This window comes from Rhincodon typus, chromosome 4 (genome assembly GCF_021869965.1).
Source record: "Rhincodon typus isolate 14 chromosome 4, sRhiTyp1.1, whole genome shotgun sequence".
NCBI classification, from domain to species: domain Eukaryota; kingdom Metazoa; phylum Chordata; class Chondrichthyes; order Orectolobiformes; family Rhincodontidae; genus Rhincodon; species Rhincodon typus.
Window position 1 is genome coordinate 36,967,635 of NC_063335.1, and position 19,292 is coordinate 36,986,926.

Sequence of the window (19,292 nt, forward strand, 5' to 3'; positions counted from 1 at the left end):
CCTTAAACCTACGTCCTCTAGTGTTGGATTCCCTCACCCTCAGAAAAAGACCTTCACTATTCATCCTATCCATGCTCCTCATGATTTTATAAACCTCTATAAGCCATAGATCCTACAAATCATATCTACGTGTAATTGCAAAAGAATATTTATGAAACATATGCATTTTTTTAACCTCTCAGTTCAGCTGTTCCAAAACACACCCTCCATCATTCCTATACTTCAAGAAAAAGGATGAAGTTTCACACAGATTCTCTCCTCAAGGCCTAGTTTATATTTGACAAAAAGAGAAAAGATGAAACCTGGAACATTTGAACCGTATTTAGGAAACTGTCAGGACACTGGGACAGTTAATGAAAAACCAGGATATATGGTCACATTATCGACTTATGTATTTACCTTAAGGCGACATAAATACAAATGAAGTCCGGAAAAAATACCAGAAAATGGTAAAACAGCTTTAATTTAGAGAAACTAAACTTTCCTACAATTAGAAAAATATGAATAAAACTAAAATTTAAAAAAAGATAAAAATAGTGGGAGAATAATGATCTTCCAGCGTATCTTAAATATAAAAGTTAACATCACAGATATGAACATTTCTTGGCACATTATTGTGAAACCATAGTGCTTATATCAGAACTTCTACAGTAACAAAATCACATCATGGCCTGATAGCTAATTGAAGAAATGAGTCAGAAACTGGATTCCAATGTTGGAAGTGAGAGGTGTGGGCAACGAGGGAGATACAGGCAACATGGGATATGGAACTCTCACTCCCGAAGTCTGCAGGAGTCAGATGCCTTGTCAAGATTTGTCAAATGTACAAGTAGCATTTTCGCCATTCTGTCGCGAGCAGGTGTTGTTTTCTTTCAGCTAAGTGGGCTCTGCTCGAGTTTCTTCATCATCCACTACAAACACAAGGTCACTCTCACAGTCCTTGGCAGAGATTAACGTAATCCAGAGACATTTTTACCTTCTTGCCCTGTTTCACTTCCATATGGGACAGTAGAAGGATTCATTTCGGAGCTTTTTAAACCACCTCTGCTCAAAGTCAGAGCCTGACTCGATGGTAACGCAGTCGAGTGAGGATGAACTGGAAAATGTCGCAGGCTTTTCAGTCTCTGCACCATTTTTAAACTTGTCCAGCAGCAGGTCCTCCGCCATCACCTGAGAGTGAGCAAAGGATTAATATTTCCATTTAAAGCAAAATACTGTACTTGCAATATAAATTCCATAGAATCATATTACAGAAGGTGGGAGTGTGGCTCATTGTCCCCGTGATGGCTCTTTGAAAGAACTTTCCAATTAGTCCCGTTCACAAGGCCTTTCCCCATAGCTCTGCAAATTTCTCTCTTTCAAGTATTTATCCAAATGCTTTATAGAAGTTACAACTGAATCTGCTCTCAACATCCTGTTTGATAGCACTGTCCCAATTGTAACAACTGCTGCATTAGAAAAATTACCTTATTTCCCTTCAGAATAGTGGGAACTGCCGATGCTGGAGAATCTGAGAATAACAAGGTGTAGAGCTGGATGAACACAACAGGCCAAGCAGCATCAGAGGAGCAGGAAAGCTGACGTTTCGGGTCTGGGCCCTTCTTCAGAAATTTCTGAAGAATCTAATGATGACCATGAATCTATTGTCGATTGTTGGGAAAAACACATCTGATTCACTGATGTCCTTTAGGGAAGGACAATTTTCCTTTAAGGAAAATGCTAATCTTACATGGTCTAACCTATGAATGAGTCCAGACTCTCAGCATCGTGGTTGACTCTTAACTGCTACCTAGGCAATTAGGGATAGGCAACAAGCGTTGGCCTAGCTAGTGACAACGTAATCCTGTGAACGAATAAAACAACTCACTGTACCATTGTTGCCATCTGGTTTTAGCTGTAGATCACTTTTTGTAACATTTCCTGCATTCACATCTCGCAAAGCTATACCTCCGATTACGGTTGATTGAAAATTCACTGCAAATGGGAGGAAGTTATCACTGTTGCAAAGAAGCAGGTTCAGACAATGTCCGAGCTGAGTCATGTCAGAGCTTAAAAGGTTTCATTTTGAGGTTGTTCTAATTTAGGACTTTGCAATGATCAAAGGATTCAGCTGGGCTGCTAAAAACGCTATTTCTTCAGCCAGGGTTAGGGAATGAAGTCCAGAACAAGGGATAATAATTTTAAAATATGAGTTTATTATTAAGTGGTGAAATATCCATACACAAGATAGTGGGAATCTGGAGCTCACTCCTCAAAAAGGCTTAGCATCCAAAGATCTTTTGACATCCGTCTTGAGTATGCTTAATGACTGAGCATCCCAGGGTAGGGAATTCTAACAGTCTACAACAATCACCGTGTTCTCAGTCCTAAATGGCTGTCCCCTTATCCTGAGTCTAGAATGCCTAGTTCTAGACTTTGCAGCCAGAGGAAGCTGTCGCTTAGAATCAACCCTCTCAAGCCGTCTTGAAATGTTGTAACTTTTAATGAGAGTATGTCTCAATCTTCTAAAATCAAAAGTCTATAGGTCCATTCCACTCATAGAACAATTCCCTCATCCCTGAAATCAATATATTGATTGCAACCTCTCAAAGCCAAGTATTCTAGGTACAGAGACAAAAACTGTGCACAGTGTACAAAGTGTGCCCTTGCCAAAATCATAGTTTGTAGCAAGACTCCCAGTGTTATATTGCAAGCCACTTGCGTTAAAGACTAGCATACTGTTTGCCTTCTTAATCACTTGTTGTACCCGCACTAAAAATAACTGCTACTTAGCAGTTCCAATAGGTCACAAAACTCTGTCACAATCTGCGTTTCTCATTTAGTTTTGGAATCTGGTAACCCAGATAGCAGCGGATATTTGGTTATTAATATAGTTAAGGCAGAGTTAGACAGATTTTTTGATTAAGACAATGCTGTATGGGGGGCAAGCAGAAAAGTGGAGTACCGACTGCAATTCAATCAGCCATGATCCTATTGAATGACTGAGGATATTCATGGAGCCAAATTGGCCTATTCTCTCATAAATTTCTTGCCAGTGTAATTTTGCTCTCTTTCTCTCTAGCAAAAGATTTCTCAGACGAACTGACGTGCGATCACCTCCACCGATGTATCAGGTTTGGGAGTGTGATAATTATACTGACTGGGTGTCAGTCTCTTTCCTTACTTCATCCAGGAAGCATAAACACAGCAGGGATTCCTGACAAATCCTATATTGATAGCTGCAGAAATAAACTGGCACAAATGACTTAGAAGTGTTCCCAGGGCAAATATAGAACAGTCCTAAAGATCCTGTCAAAATAAGGCTGATCAGATCTTAGCCAAGTGTTTTGAACTCCTTCTTGTACTTCCAAATAAACTGGACAGGAGGTTTTCAACAAGCTTTTAATTTTGGGTGTATTGAGAGTGTAAAACTGAAGAAAGGTCTCGGCCCGAAACGTCAGCCATCCTGCTCTCTGATGCTGCTTGGTCTGCTGTGTTCATCCAGCTCTACACCTTGTTATCTCAGTAAATCAATAGTGTTGCTCATTGCCTACATCTCTGACCTCTACCAGCAATGATGTGTCATCATCACTGCACTGAAGCAACAGGATGCTTTTTGTGAAGGTGTTGTGAATTAAAGATGTTTTGCATTTGAATAATGAAAATGAAATTCCTTTGAGAAGGTTAAAATCACAGAATTGTTACATCGTCAAATGCGGTCATTTGCCCAAGTGTCTGCACCAGATCACAGGATAAACAATTCACTTAGTGCAATTTCCAGGCCTACTCATAATGACCCTGCACATTTTCCTTTCCAGTTAACAGTCTAGTTCCCTTCAGAATGCTTCATTGAACCTGTCTTCACCAGTCTCAAACAGTGCATGTTACCCCTTAACAATTCAAAGCTTCTCTCAAGATACTTTTGCTTCTGCTAATTATTTTAAATCTGTGCCCTCATATTTTGAATCCTTTTACGAGTGGGAACAGTTTCTCCATATCTACTCTGTCCAGATTCTTCATGATTTTGAACACCTCTGTCAATTTTCCCCTCAACTTCAACTCAACCTTTTCTACAAGGAAAACATTCCTAACTTTTCCAATCTACCTTCACAACGGAGGTTCCTCATCTCTGGAACGTTTGTCTTGAACATTTAGATCCCATGCATAATAATGAAGCTGGACTAATTGAACAAGAGTAAACTCTTTTATTTAGAGAGCAGTCCCAAAAAATTCCAGTCTCTTGTACAGGACAAACATGAAGCTTTGCTAAACTGCACTATACTGTTTGCTAATACACTGGGCTCATTTCCAAATTCTCTGGTACATATTAGACCAAATTACATACATGTGTTTTGGGACCAAAGAGAGTTTGATATGGTCTAAAAGGAACTGTACATTCTGTTCTTCCAGCCTGAGCATTAAACTATCCAACACAAAGAAACCACATCAAATGTGCATTATATGTCTTGAGTATTTTATCCTATAGAGTTGCTAATTTTCACTCCCAGTGGAATTGACACAAAATATAATTAAACAAGAGAAACATTGGTTTTGTAGAAAATATCACAATAAAACATGGATCTGAATTCATTTAACGACTCTCAGAAAAATCTCAAAGGGCTACATGTACTATGACTCACTTTCAATAGCAAAGACTCATTATCTCAGTAAATGCACAGTCATATTGTATGCTGCAATTTCCCACAAGCAACAAATAAAATGGTCAGTCTGAAGAGGAAGAAAATACTCTTCTCTACATTGAAATAAATGTAAACACAGATCTAGAAAAGTCAACTGAAGAACAGCAGTTTTGACAGAGCAGCAAATCCTCAGTACGGTATGGAAATATCAAACTCAGTTATTTGCCTGTTTTCCATTCATAAGATGTAGGCTTCACTTACTGGGCCCGCATTTATTGACCATTCTTAATTACCTTTGAGGAGGTAATAAGTAGTGAGCTATCTTCTTTAACCATTGCAGTCCTCATGATGTCGGGACATCATCGTGATTTTGACCCAGTAACAATGAAGGAACAGTGATATAATTTCAAGTCAGAATGGTGTGGGGCTTGGAGGGGAACTTGATGTGATGACACCACCATGCATTTGCTGCTCTTGTCATTCTAGATGGTAGATGCTGTAGATTTGGAAGGTGTTATCTAAGGAATCTTGGTGAGTTTCTGCAGTGCATTTTGTAGACAGAAAACACTGCTGTGGACAAAGTGGCTGAGAAAGCAAATGTTAAAGATGGTAGATGTGGTGCTAATAAAGCAGGCTGCTTTGTTCATTAAGATTCCATTACACTCTGATTTCTGCCTTGAGGACAGTGGGCAAATTGAGAAGTTAGGACGGGAGTTACTCACTGCAAAATTATGAGCTTCTGACCTGTTCAAATTTAGTTTAGTTCAGTTTCTGGTTAATGTTAACCCCCAGGTTGTCGATAGTGGGAAATTCAGTTTTGTTAATGTCATAGAATGTCAAGGGGTGAATGGATGAGTGAGTGAGATACACACACATCGTCTGACCAAGTGCCAAATCAATTGTAAGCTGAGCCAAGCTGAAGTTCAAAGTTGTGCAGAAATCTACAAAACATTTGCAATCTTTTCAAATGGTGGGCAAGCTGTTAGCCACTGTAAAACAAGATGGCGTCAGGGTAAGTCGCTTCATTTGGAGCTCCACTCTGCTCGCCAGTTCCCTTTCCTTTTCTCTTCTTCTCTCTCTCCTCTCTGCAGTAATTGTATCTTTCCCTCACCTGCCGTCCTTTTAACTACTTACCTAAGGAGTCGGCTTGTGGCCAGGAACCGCATGGCGGGAGCTGAATGTGCGGACCATATCCTGCAGTGACAGCAGATCGAGCGTGGGCCGGAGTGACGGTGGCGGATCAAGAGAGGACCAGTTTGGCAGCGAGAGCGGGCTGGTAAGGCAGCTGCAGAGGGCGAGAGTGGGCCTTTCGCATGGCAGCAGCAGCAGCCTTCTGGGTGTCCTAGCGATTGTAGCGGTGCCTGCACCATTGTGGAGATGGGACTCGGGACTGTGAGAACTGGACTTTTCTTCTTTTTCTTGCTTACCTTTTGGCTCTGTTAAATCTTTTATTTCTAGTTTTTCTAACCAAGTGGGCACCAGTGCCGCTGTACTTATGTATTCCTATACTTAGTACATGTGACAAATAAATACATCGAAATCTAAATAATTTTGGCTGTGTAAGGGAGCTTTCATGATGTACCTGGCTCCAAGAACTTTACTGAGATTATGCGATCTTCACTTTCAGGATGTGGTGGTACTGGCAAGAACAACATGTACTAACTCTCCCTGGTTTCCCTGAGCCCACATGGGTAAGGATAGCAAGTTTCTTCATGAATCATCATGGTCACTTTCACAAATTTTAAAAATTCAAATTAGCAGGAGTTAAGCTTTTGTTTCCTGCATTATTCAGCAAAGCCTCTAAATTGCTATCCCAGTAACATTACCACTAGGCTAATATGCTCTCATATACCGACAATAATTCAGTACTTGAATAAATTAACTGAGTCACATGATTGCTTGGGGCCAGTCACACTTGCTTGACAAATGTTTTATCAGAACTGGTCACAAAAATGTGACACAGAACTTAAACCTGTCAGAGATAACACAGCGTGGAGGTGGAGGAACACAGCAGGTCAGGCAGCATTAGAGGAGCAGGAAAGTTGATGTTTCAGGTCGGGGCCCTTCTTCAAACATTTTTGCCAGGGAGGGAAAAAAGGTTCATGCAAAGACAAAATCACATTTAAGTATCAGAGAGGGACTTTAATGCTATTACACACTCACAGATGATTATATTTTTGAGCTCATTTCGCCACCTGCCAGTGAAGCAAGTTTGTAGTTGATGCTCATGACTAACCTATTCTATAACATTGCAGCCTCAAATCAAAAGTAGGAAGTTTTAACAGCTCATAAATCAATTAAAAGATTGTCTCACTGTACTGTTCTGGAATTGGTACGAAATCAACTAAAACTACTGAATTCAAAGACACATCAAAACCCCACCGCAACCATTAAAAACATGAAAATTTGGATTCACAGCTAATGCACATCTGTCATTACTATTTACTGTCTTTCACCACACTAACAGTACAACTAAATCAACACCTCTAATAGATGTTATTCAGCAACAATACACAATGTAACATCATACTTTTAAAGAACCTTACAACAAAGGAGGCCATTCAGTGCCTCGAGCCTGTGCTGGCACTTTGAGGTTTCCAATTAGTTCCACTCCCCGTGCTCTTCCCCTGTAACTTTACAGGTTTGTTTTCTCTTTCAATACTTACACAATTCTTTGCCAAACATTACTATTGAATTTGCTCCTACTACCCTTTCAGATAGTATACATCAGAACACACTGCATTCAAAAATTCTCATTTTCTTCCAGCTTACTTCGTCAATTATCTTAAATCTGTGACCCTGGTTACTGCCCCACCTTGACACTGAAACAGTTTTTCGCCATCTACTGTATCAAAGCACCTTTCAACTTTGAACAGCCTAATTAGATTTTTTTTTTTTTTTTTTTTTTTTAAGCTTTTTCTGCTTTCAGAGCGCAACTCCAACTTCTCTAGTCACTCCAAGTCAGTGCTAGCCAGTGTTTTATAAAAGTTTACCATCACTGACTCGTTTTGGTACTCTACACAAAAGATTAATAAACCTGTTCAGGTTCTATATTGTACCAGACGAAGTTAGCCTTCATACAAAATGGGTTTGGTTGAAGACAAATTTGGATCCGGAAAACCAAGCCTATTATTTTCACATTACAACATTGAATAGTTTCTTTCAATTATGCAGTATCATGGTCTCAACACTTATACAAACACAATCTATCATCATATCTGTGTAAATCGACCTTTGGATTTGTTCTGGAGTGTCTCAAAAGCACTGATCTGGAATTTTTTTTTCACAAAACCATTTCAACAATGGATATACTACTGAATTTGTTGCCCTGTTTTTAAGAATGTACAGCTGAACAACTTGCATTTATACAGTGCCTTTAATGTTGTAAATTTGTAACGTTGTATGTTGCTCGCAGATCTTTCATAAGAGTGATTATCAGATACCTAGGCACACAAGGAGATGTTTGATCAAAACTGATCAAACATTTAGTCAAAAACGTAGGTTTTTAAAAGCATCTGGAGACTAGGAGGTTTAGGGAGGAAATATCAGAGTTTAGTTTAGACATCTGGGATTAATGAATAGGAAACCCAAGTATCATTATGTGTCTGAAAACTGGACATAGAAATTTACACAGCTTACTCACACCGTTTATAAAAATATAAAGCATCCAGCTACCTTACTTATTGCATTCAGTGCCTCTTCTCTCAACTCCAGATTGCTGAGTTCCTGCCTGATCTCCTCTTGGACAGTCAGGTTCCTCTCTAAGACAAAAGAGGCCTGCTGTGCCTTCACCATCTGCAACAGAAGTCTGAGCACAGCTCGGTTTCATTGGTTAATCTTTCAATATTGTAAAGCAAACTGCAGCATGTAGTTAATAATACATAAAATTCACAGTTCAATCTCATTGGTAAAATACAATTCATCTCAGAATGGCTAAAATTTGGGTTTGTCTTTGGACCCCATCATAAACTTTAATCTTTAGCTACTGACTCCATTCTTTTCTCTCTTGGCAATTGTGTTCAGATTGACCCAGACTGATTTCCAACCTTGGTGTCCTTTAGACCAAGATGAGCTTCCAACCACATTTCCACGCTATCGCTAAGATCACCTGTTTATATGTCTGTAATACTCCCCATCTCCTCAGCTTATCAACCTCACTACTACCTTCGCTACCTCTAGACTATTCCAATACATTCCTATCCAGTCTCCTACATTCTACCTCTTGTAAGCTTAAGGTTATCCAAAACTCTATTTTGAGTCCTGATTTCCACCAAATCCTGTTTGCTATTATTTCTATGCTCACTGATCTATTTACTCCCAGTTAAATAATATCTTGATTTTAATATTTTTATTCTTCCTTTCAAAACTTCTCATGGCCTTGCCCAACCTTATCACTTAACTTCCTCCAGCCCTGCAAACCCTCCATAATACTTGATCTTTGATTCCCTCACCCTGCAAAAATCTACCTACCTTTGAACTAAAAATGCTCAACGACCCCACCAAAGGCAGAGAGAGTTCCAAAGTGTCTCAACCCTCAGAGAAAACAATTTCCCCCATTTCCGAGCTAAAAGCAGAAAGGGTGATCCCTAATTTTCAACTCACCCCCAAGAGGAAACATCCTCACCACATCCAACTTTAAGACCATTCAGGATCTTATAAACTTCAATCATATTACTATTTGCTGTTCTAAACCCCAGTGGAAATATGCCCAGTCTGACCAATCATTCCTCATAAGACAACTCTCTCTTACTGGGTATCAATCTACTAAACCTCCTCTGAATTGCTTCCAACAGGTTTATATTTTTTGTTAAATACTCCACATAGTATTCAAGATATGGCCTCACCCGTGCTCTGCATAACAGAAGCATAATATCCTTACTTTCATATTCATTTCCTCTTGTAAATAAGATTAATGAAAAGCTATTCTTCTTCACCTACTGTATTGTAAACTAACGTTTTGTGACTCTGGCACTAAAACACCTAGATCCCACTACACCTCAGAATTCTACAGTTATTCTTCATTTAAATAATATTCTGCTTTTTTATTCTTCCTGGGGGGAAAAAAGTGAATCATAGAATCCCTATAGTGTGGAAGCAGACCAATTGACCCATCAAGTCCACACCAACCCTCCAGAGAGCATCCCACCCAGACCTACACCCATGCCTATAATCCTGCATTTCCTAATCCACCTAACATGCATTTCACTGGACACTATGGGCAATCTAGCATGGCAGATCCACCTATTCTGCTGATCTTTGGACCATGGGAGTAAACCGGAGCACCCAGAGGAAATCCACAGAGGGGAGAACGTGCAAACTCCACACTGATAATGGCCCAAGGCTGGAATTGAACCTGGGTCTCTGACACTGAGGTAGCAGTGCTGACAACCACTGAGCCCCCTGCAGCCTGTGAAGAACTACACATTTTCACACTTCATACTCCATATGCTGGATGTTTGCTCATTCACTTTAAATAGGAACAACCAGATTATAGTTAGGTTATCTTCACAACATACTTTCCTACCTGTCCTTGTTCTCTGTAACTTTGGCCACTATGACTTGGATTCTATACTTCCCACTGCCTACGGAAAACAACCAACATAATCAAAGTCTCCTCAAACCCTTTTTATACTCTCTTCCACCCTCTTCTATAGAGCAGAAGATATGTGCTTTCAAATTTTTGTATCAACAGATTCAAGAACACCTTCTTCCCTGCTGTTATCAGACTTATGAACGGACCTCTCATATTAGGGATGATTTTTCTCTGCACCTTCTCTATAGCTGTAACACTATATTCTGCAATCTGTCTACTCTGATGTACTTACATAAGGCATGATTTGTTTGGATAGCATGCAAAACAATACTTTTTGTTGTATCTCAGAACATGTGACAATAATAAATCAAATTAAATCCAAAATCCCTTATTTAAGTCATTGACATAAATTGTAAAACGTTGAAAGCCCAGCACGCAGGACTCCACCCATCATATTCTGCAAATCTGAAAAAGATCCATCAAGGCATACTCTGTTTTCTGCCAGCCAACCAATTTTCAATCTACGCTAATATATTAGCCCTGTACTGTGAGCCCCTAATTTATGGTATAAGATTTTTGTAGAACCTTGTCAAATGCTTCTGGAAGCCCCTACAAAAATCTACCTACCTTCGAATGAAATGGGTTTCCCTTTATTCACAGCATATTACTCCTTCAAAAAAATTGGTTAGGCATGAATTCCCTTTCACAAAATCATGCTGACTCTCCCTGATTACTGAGTTTTTCAACCTGCTCAGTCATAACCTCAATGATTGATTCTAACATTTTCCTCACAAATGACGTGCTAACTGGCCTCTAAATCTCATTTTTTCTACCTTCCTCCTTCCTTGAATAAAAAAGGTTATATTTGCTATTTTCCAGCCTAAAGGAACCTTTCCAGAATCTGCCCTTACTAATAACAAGATAATCTAAAACAATCAAGCTGAGCCAGAAAGGGACAATTTAATCCAAATAGTCAAACTTAAACATTTGACATTTTTCCCTACTTTCCCTTTTTATTTCTCAATTTTTTTCACTGTGTTTTTCTTTTAACCCATTCACGTGTTACATACTTACCTCGCTCTTACAAAGGAGGAACATGCAAACAGCCACAGATCCCTCAACTGCTGTCCTCTTTTGAGATCGACTTCAATGCTATCACCAACAGCTGAATAAGAAGAGACAACATGGCTTGTAAAAGTTAGGCCAGAATTCTCCACCTTGGATGCATTCCTGATGAGGTTTATTTGCCTTTTACAATCCACTTGCCCACAAGGATTTCTGCTTAATGATTGAAGTTGTGCACAGTCAGCTTTGGTTTTAGATGTTGCTGTTTCTATAGCTGACTTTTCTAACATTTTAAGGCAACGTCCATCCTTGCAGACTGGGACAACTGACACTGTTGCAGACAATAAGGCATGAGCATGACCTAGGTAACATTCAGCTAGCTTCTTCCAGTACCATGGATTGAGAGTGTGCATGGAAATTAATTGTTGTAAACAGCTGAGCTCTTCAGACAGATTTCCAGCATTCCGATAGATGAGAATATCCAGGTTAAGAACTGTAGTGAGATGGTCTGTATTGGTTATCTCGGATCTCTAGTAGACAGAATAAAAACAGCGACAGATTAGAATGAAGAAAACACCTAAATTATTAACATACACGAAAATCCCAAGTGGTTTAATTTTACAATGTATTAGTGTTATCTTGTCTGCAACATGATATTATACAATCATACAGCACAGGAATGGCCATTTAGCCCACTGTGTCATGCCAACTCCCTGTAGAAGAGCTATCCAATGAGTCCCATTCCCTCTGCTTTCCTCATAGCTGGGCAAGTTTCTCCTTTACTAAGTAATTATCACAGATTTTGCTTAATCGTATTACAATCCACTGAGTGTATTGGCGTATGTAGGCAATGCGGAAGATCAAGGTCCCTCAAAAAAAAAAAAAATAAATAAAAAAAAAAAAATAAAAATAAATCACGTAATGACCAGACAAAACTGGTATGATCATGCTGGATGAGAGTTAATTGTTAGCTTGCTCCTTCTCCAACTATTAGCCACAGGATACAAAAACAGAACTCAACAGGCTTGGCAGCATCTGTGGAGACAAAGAAGGGTTCGGAGGAAAGGTCTCTGGACCCGAAATATTAACTCTACTTTCTCTCCCTGGATGCTGACAAATCTGCTGCATTTTTTTCAGCATTTTCTGTTCTGCTTCTGATTTAGAGCATCCACAATTCTTGGCTTCTTTTTTGGATAGCCATGGACTATTTGACATCCACCTGAGAGGGCAGAAGGGGCTTTGGTTTAATGTCTCTGAAAGGTGGAGCCGAGAACAATGCATCACTCCTTGCGTACTAGGAGAGTCAGCTTGGATTATACACTCAAGTCTCATTGTGGCACTTGAAGCCCAGATCTTCTGACTCAAAGGTGAGAAACGTTACCTACTGAACTGTAGCTGATATTTCAGTGTTGTGTAATACAAACCATGTATTTTTAATTACATACATAGCATCATAACACGGTGAAATTTAAAATGGTGTTAAGACTAACCAGTTTCTGTGCTATATCCAAGGCATCATCAGATCTGCCAAGAAGGCACAGGCATCGAGCTTGGGCCTCCTGTAGATCTCTTCTGAGCGCAATATTTGACTCTGGAACAAGGGTCAAACTACTGGAGTATTCACACAATGCTTTCTGGGAAAGAAAAGGTGCAGTAAAGAATGCATTATATACAGTATCTTGTGATCAAGTGGCTGTTTACAATGATCAATTCAACTATTATTAAAAACTGTCACAGCCAAAATGCATCTTTAACAAAAGCAAATCTACATATCCCCCAAAAACAAGTGTGCATTTTGCCCCACAATTAAAAGAAAACTTTGTAGGCAATGCATCACAGGCAGTCTGATAATGATAGGGAAATGATGGCATACTTGCAACATTTCCCAACTCTGCAGTTCTAAACTTGAAATTGGCTTTTGAAAAAACTAAGTAGTATTACAGGCGTACACAACAAACACCACGACCTTCCAGTTGCAAAACTTTTTAACTTCCCCTCCCACTCCCTGGGTGACATGTCCATCCTGGGTCTCCTCCAGTGTCACAATGATGCCACCCACAAACTGGAAGTGCAGCACCTCATATTCCACCTCAGGAGCCTACAGCCCAATGGCCTAAACGTGGATTTTACCAGTTTCAAAATCTCCGCACTCCCGGCCTCATTCCATGACCAACTCTCCCTCTCATCCCCACCTCCTTGACCTGACACAACCTGTCCATCTTCTCACCCATCTATCCACCCCACCCACCTCACTGACCAATCCCCACCACTTCTTACATGCACTCACCTTTCACCATCCCACCTACTTTCCCCAGCCCCACCCCTCCTCTCTCTTTATTTGAGCTCCCCTCCCCCTCCCCACTTCTGAAGAAGGGTCCCGACCCGAAAAGTCAACTTTCCTGCTTCTCTGATGCTGCCTGGCCTGTATTCCTCCAGCTCTGCACTTTGTTATCTCTGACTCCAGCATCTGCAGTTCTTGCTATCTTAGTATTACAGGCAATTGTCTTTCCTTGGTTAGGGCAAACCTTCCATGTTCCTGGATACCTGATAATCTTGATGCTTGAATGCCAGATCTCCACGAAACTTCAGTGCAGTCAGCTTCTCCACATCATCAGCTGTGCAGATTTCACCCCAGAACCACTGCAAGACATCAGGGACAATACACACTGAAACTAGACGGTTTTTCTTCATGAATAAAGTCTACTGCAGGGTTATTAATTGAAGCCAATTTGTGACGTAGACATCATCGGTAAGTTTTCACATCAGCCAACACAACTTGCAAAAAATTAAGACAATTTAAAAATTATTATGTTAAAAATATAGTAACATCATATTAGCTGTTAGAAACATTGCTACAGACTCAGGTGGAATATCCTGTCTCATTCTAGGTACATTCTTTAGGAAGGTTTCAGAGTGAGTGCAGAGGAGATTTAATAGCATGTTTAAGGGGGATGCTAGACATCAATTATATTGAGACTTTTAAAAACCAGCATTGTTCTGCTTAGACCAGAATAGGCTAACAGAAGATTTAAAGTAAGCATTCTAAATTGTTAAGAATTCTTAACAGCATTAACTAAGGAAAATCTGTTTTCACTACCAGGAGGTAAAATGTCTCACATCTCCGTTAACCACGCTAAAACAAATCTCCTCTGCACCCATTCCAAAGTGTTAAGTATGGTACCTATAATAGGAAACAATACCCGAGTCCCAAGTAGTTTTTTTAAGAACAGTTTAGTGCAATATTGTTATGTTAGAATAATAGTTGGCAACTGGGCTATTCTTTTTGTGTGGCAAGTTGTTAAGATCAGAAATGTGCTACTTGAAAGGGCAGTGGAAGCAAATTCAATAGTAACTTTGGAAAGGAAACTGGATAAATACTTCAAAGGAAATATTCGCCATACCGTGGTGAAAAGTGCAGAATGGGGTTAATTGTACAGCTTCTTCAACCAGCTAACACAAGCATGATGGACTGAATGGCCTCTTGCTTGGGTCTATGACTCATTTAGGCAAAACTACAGTAGAACTTATTGTATTCCAAAGACATGAGATCAAATGGAACTTTTTCAGTCAAATTTCCTCAAAAAGCACCAGTAATTAGAATAAAACCTAGTGACCAGCCAAATTTGCACACTATTAAACAGGAAAATATTATCTGGATAATTTGAACTTTCTATTTAACAAGTCCCTTGCTCCTTGGAACCCTCCAAAGTCTCCAGTTCCTTAGACATGAACTCCTATCTAACCCTCGAATAACTAAAGAACCAAACCCTAAGTACTCACACTGATAACTACCTCTCCTAACTGCCACCAACCTTGCCACTATCTCACCCCTGACATTCCTAACCCCTCTTCCTCTACAACTACTCCCCCTTGATCCACTGACCAGGTTCGCTCCCCCTGCAAACCACATATCACATCACCTACACGCTACTATTCCATAGGGGAGTGGTTGGAGTGAATAGTTCTGTTGCATTTTAGGGGAAGGCAAACAATAGCAACAACAACAACAACAATGGTCTTTTATTCAAGAAACATATTCGCAGTCTAAAAACTGCATTATGGTGGAACTTACATCAAAAAGCCAATAAACAAGTTACAAACACGTGAAAATCACATGATAATCAAAATAGACAAATGAATTCAACATTTAAAGGGAAGTGCAGGACAGAATGTGAATGGAAGAGAGCACAGTGTGGACCTGAAGGAACACAACAGGCCAGGCAGCATCAGAGGAGCAGGAAAGTTGACGTTTTGGGTCAGGACCCTTCTTCAGAAATGGGGGAGGAGGAAGGGAGCTCAGAAATAGAGAGAGAGAGCGAGAGAGAGCGAGAGAGAGCGAGAGAGAGAGCGAGAGAGAGGAGGGGTGGGGATGGGGAGGGTAGGTGGGATGGTGATCGGTGAGTGTAGGGTAGGGATTGGTCAATGAGGTGGGTGGGGTGGATAGGTGGGAGAGAAGATAGACAGGTTGTGTCAGGTCAAGGAGGCGGGGATGAGGCCAGGAGGTGGGAGGTTTTGAAACTGGTAAAATCCAAGTTTAGGCCATTGGGCTGTAGGCTCCCAAGTTGGAATACGAGGTGCTGCACTTCCAGTTTGCAGGTGGCGTCATTGTGACACTGGAGGAGGCCCAGGATGGACATGTCACCCAGGGAGCAGGAAGGGGAGTTGAAATGGTTCGTGACCAGAAGTGTTGCTCGTTTGTCACCAACAGAGAGCAGGTGCTCTACAAAACGGTCTCATTGATGTAGAGGAGGCCACATCGGGAGCAGCAGATGCAGTATACCACGTTGACGAATGCGCAGGTGAACCCCTGTCTAATGTAGAAGGTTTGTTTGGTGCCTTGAATGGAGGGGAGGGAGGTGGTGTAGGAGCAGGTGTAACACTTCCTGTGGTTGCAGCAAAAGGTGCTGAGCGTGGTGGGGTTAGTGGGAAGTGTGCAGTGGATGAGAGGGAGTCATGGAGAGAGCGGTCCCTACGAAAGGCAGATACAGGTGGGGAGTGAAATATATCTTTGGTTGTGGAGACTGATTGTAGGTGGCGTAAGTTGCAGAGAATGATACGTTGAATGCAGAGGTTGGTGGGGTGATATGGGTGGACAAGGGAGATTCTGTCTTTATCTTTGTTGGGGCGAGCAGATGCGAGAGCAGAGGTGCAGGAAACGCAAGAGATGCGGTTGAGGGCATTTTCGACCACCAAATGGGGGGGGAAGTTGCGATCCATGAAATAGGATGACATCTGGGATGTGTGGGAGTGGAACACCCCAGTTTGGGAACAGACGCGGCGGAAGCACAAAATTTGGGAGTAGGAGATCGCATTCTTGCAGGAAGGTGGAGTGAGAGGAGGTGTAGTCTAGGTAGCTGTGGGAATCGGTGGGCTTGAAATAGACGTAGGTTTCGAGGCGGTCACCAGAGATGGAGACAGAGGGGTCCTGGAAGGAGAGAGAGGCGTCAGAGATGGTCCAGGTGAACTTGGTTGAGGTGAAAGGCGTTAGTAAAGTTGATGAACTGTTCAAGCTCCTCGTGGGAGCACGAGGCAGCGCCGATACAGTCATCAATGTAGCGGAGGAAGAGGTGAGGCATAGCGCCAGTGGAAGAGGGACTGTTCCACATATCCTACCACGAGGCAGGCATAGCTTGGACCCATGCGGGTTCCCATGGCCACCCCCATAGTCTGTAGGAAGTGGGAGGAGTTAAAGGAGAAGTTGTTAAGGGTAAAGATGAGTTCTGTTAAGTGGATGAGGGTATCAGTGGAGGGGGAACTGGAGGGCTTTTAGGCCATCCGCTTGGGGTATACAAGTGTACAGGGATTGGATGTCCACAGTGAAGATGAGGTGTCGGGGGCCAGGGAATTGGAAGTCTTGGAGGTGGAGGAGGGTGTGGGTGGTGTCCCGGACGTAGGTGGGGAATTCCTGGTCCAGGGGAAGAAAACAGAACCAAGGTAAGCGGAGATAGGTTCAGTGGGACAGAAGTAGGCAGAGACAATAAGTCAGCCTAGCGGAGTCAGGCCACATCCAACCCTCCCTCTCATCCCCACCTCCATGACCTGTCACAACCTGTCCATCTTCTCTCCTACCTATCCGCCCAACCCAAATCACTGACGAATTCCCACCACACCACCCCCCACCTATCACCAGTCCACATAACTTCCCCAGCCCCACCCCTCCTCTCTCTTCCTATTTTTGAGCTCCCTTCCCCCTCGCCATTTCTGAAGAAGGGTCCCGACCGGAAGAGTCAATTTTCCGGCTCCTCTGGTGCTGCCTGACTGCTGTGTTCCTCCAGCTCCACACTGTGTTATCTCTGACTCCAGCATCGGCAGTTCTTACTATCTCTTAATGGAAGAGATGTTGAATCTAAATTATGAACCTGTCCTAAAATACAGGCACTGAAACACACATCACTAGGGAGAAAGCACTTGTAATGCTGACTGATTTCAGAAATGACGCTTCCAGTAAAGCATGAAGAACACTGTGGAGTAAATGTACTGTTTCTGCGTATAAATTTTACTCACTGTGTCATATCTGACATCGACCGAGGTTGAGGATTTGTTCCAGAATAGTTCGGAAGGATTGAAGGCATTTGGGGAGTGCTGTAACTTTGATCATAAAATTGTTACTTTTAGGTAATTTCTTCTTTGTTTGGTCCACGACTGAACTAACAGCCCAACCCTCCACACAGGAAAGCTTAAAGCTCAAGCTCCAGGGCTGGTCTAATCTGGTTTCCAGTCGGGCGACTGTGTGTGTAACGCACACTGCCTATTCAGGGTAACAGATCGCTATTAAATTCAACACTTCTCACCCGAGGCTCGCAGAGTTTCGCCGTGTAGGATCCTAGCTTTATCCCGGACGCCGCCTTCCTTTCCCGAAACGATTCAAATACAGAATCGTCAAACTCGCAGCCGAAACCCTCCATTTTTCTCATGCAACGTAGAGGAATTAGTTCCCCCGGAATACAGCAAATCTGTACAACAGTTCCGTTTCCTCAAATTCCCTTGCCCAGCTCAACCCCAGTTCAATCAAATCCCCTTAAGTCGAGTTTGCAGGCCCCGCAAAACTCTGGAGCCTCGAGCAATTTTGAACTCTCACCCAATAATTCTTTCCAGACTACCAGAAATTGAAGTTCTGATAATTGCCCTATTCCAAAAACTCCAGTAGGCAGACACTAAATGGTTGCTTAGGCTGAAAAATCCTTGCCTAACTCCCAAGTCACTAAAAAACTTAACCAATTACTGCCACTGACTACCCCGCCCAAACATCTGACTATCACCATAACTTCAGACTCCCTCCAACCCAATCCTAAATACCCTTCAACTTACCTGCCAGTTTATCCCTTTACTTCATTCACTCTATCCACTTAAGTACCCACACATTCACTTACCATCATGAAAAACTTTGAAACATTGGAACACATACGAGAATATGGCAGCTAGTGCCCTAAACATAGATGCAGATTGTCTCTCTCTCTCTGACAATCCTGAGCTAGAATGCATGGAAGATCACCCAGCCATTTAAAGAAACCGAGTTGGAAGACCCAGCCAGAAGCGCAGAGCTCTGTCATGATCTGTAGAAGAGAAGCGTAATTGCAGCTTTGTGGAAAACCCATTCCAAGAGCTCTTTGCACACTTCTACACCACGTAAATCAAGGTTGACACAACAGTGGCAGTTCTGGAGTGTTGCACTATCAGAGTTGCTGTCTTTCAAAGGGTTGTAAAATGTCAGAAACCCATTTTCCAGATATACGTGAAAGACACTGTCATGTCATTTCAAAATTGAGAGCTCTCATTTTCTTTGAGCACTTCTTTATTGAAATAGAATTGGTCATTTATCTCTCAAGCAGGAAGCTTGCAGGTGATTTTTTTTGGTGGTATCACTAATATAGCTGCCCACTTTAAAGGTTTTAAGTTGCTCAGGAGATAAAATCTTGTGGTGTGTTCCTTCAATCACATCCCAAAATTTTCCAGAATTCAAATATCACCCCCTATCATCGTGGGATTTGAAACTATATCTCCAGAACATTAATGATCGCTAGCCCAATGACAATACCACTACACCAATACCTGCCTTTTAATCACTTAAAAAATAT

At 41.5% G+C, this 19,292-nt stretch overlaps 1 protein-coding gene across 4 annotated transcripts; it reads right to left on the reverse strand.

The window, feature by feature from the left end:
- zgc:101716 (uncharacterized protein LOC492784 homolog) lies at positions 1–18,161 on the reverse strand. 4 transcript variants are annotated; one of them, XM_048596365.1, is made up of 7 exons: positions 18,009–18,156; positions 17,722–17,799; positions 13,762–13,857; positions 12,708–12,851; positions 11,227–11,747; positions 8,295–8,427; positions 1–1,170 (listed from the first exon to the last, which is right to left on the reverse strand). In XM_048596365.1, the coding sequence occupies exons 1-7, from the start codon at positions 18,129–18,131 to the stop codon at positions 991–993; spliced, it is 1,275 nt and encodes a 424-aa protein (XP_048452322.1). In that variant the 5' UTR covers positions 18,132–18,156; the 3' UTR covers positions 1–990. The 4 variants fall into 4 exon arrangements, with proteins under 4 accessions (XP_048452322.1, XP_048452321.1, XP_048452323.1 ...); XM_048596364.1 differs by having other exon boundaries at positions 17,722–17,805; XM_048596366.1 differs by lacking the exon at positions 17,722–17,799.
- Positions 18,162–19,292: the final 1,131 nt, after the last annotated feature.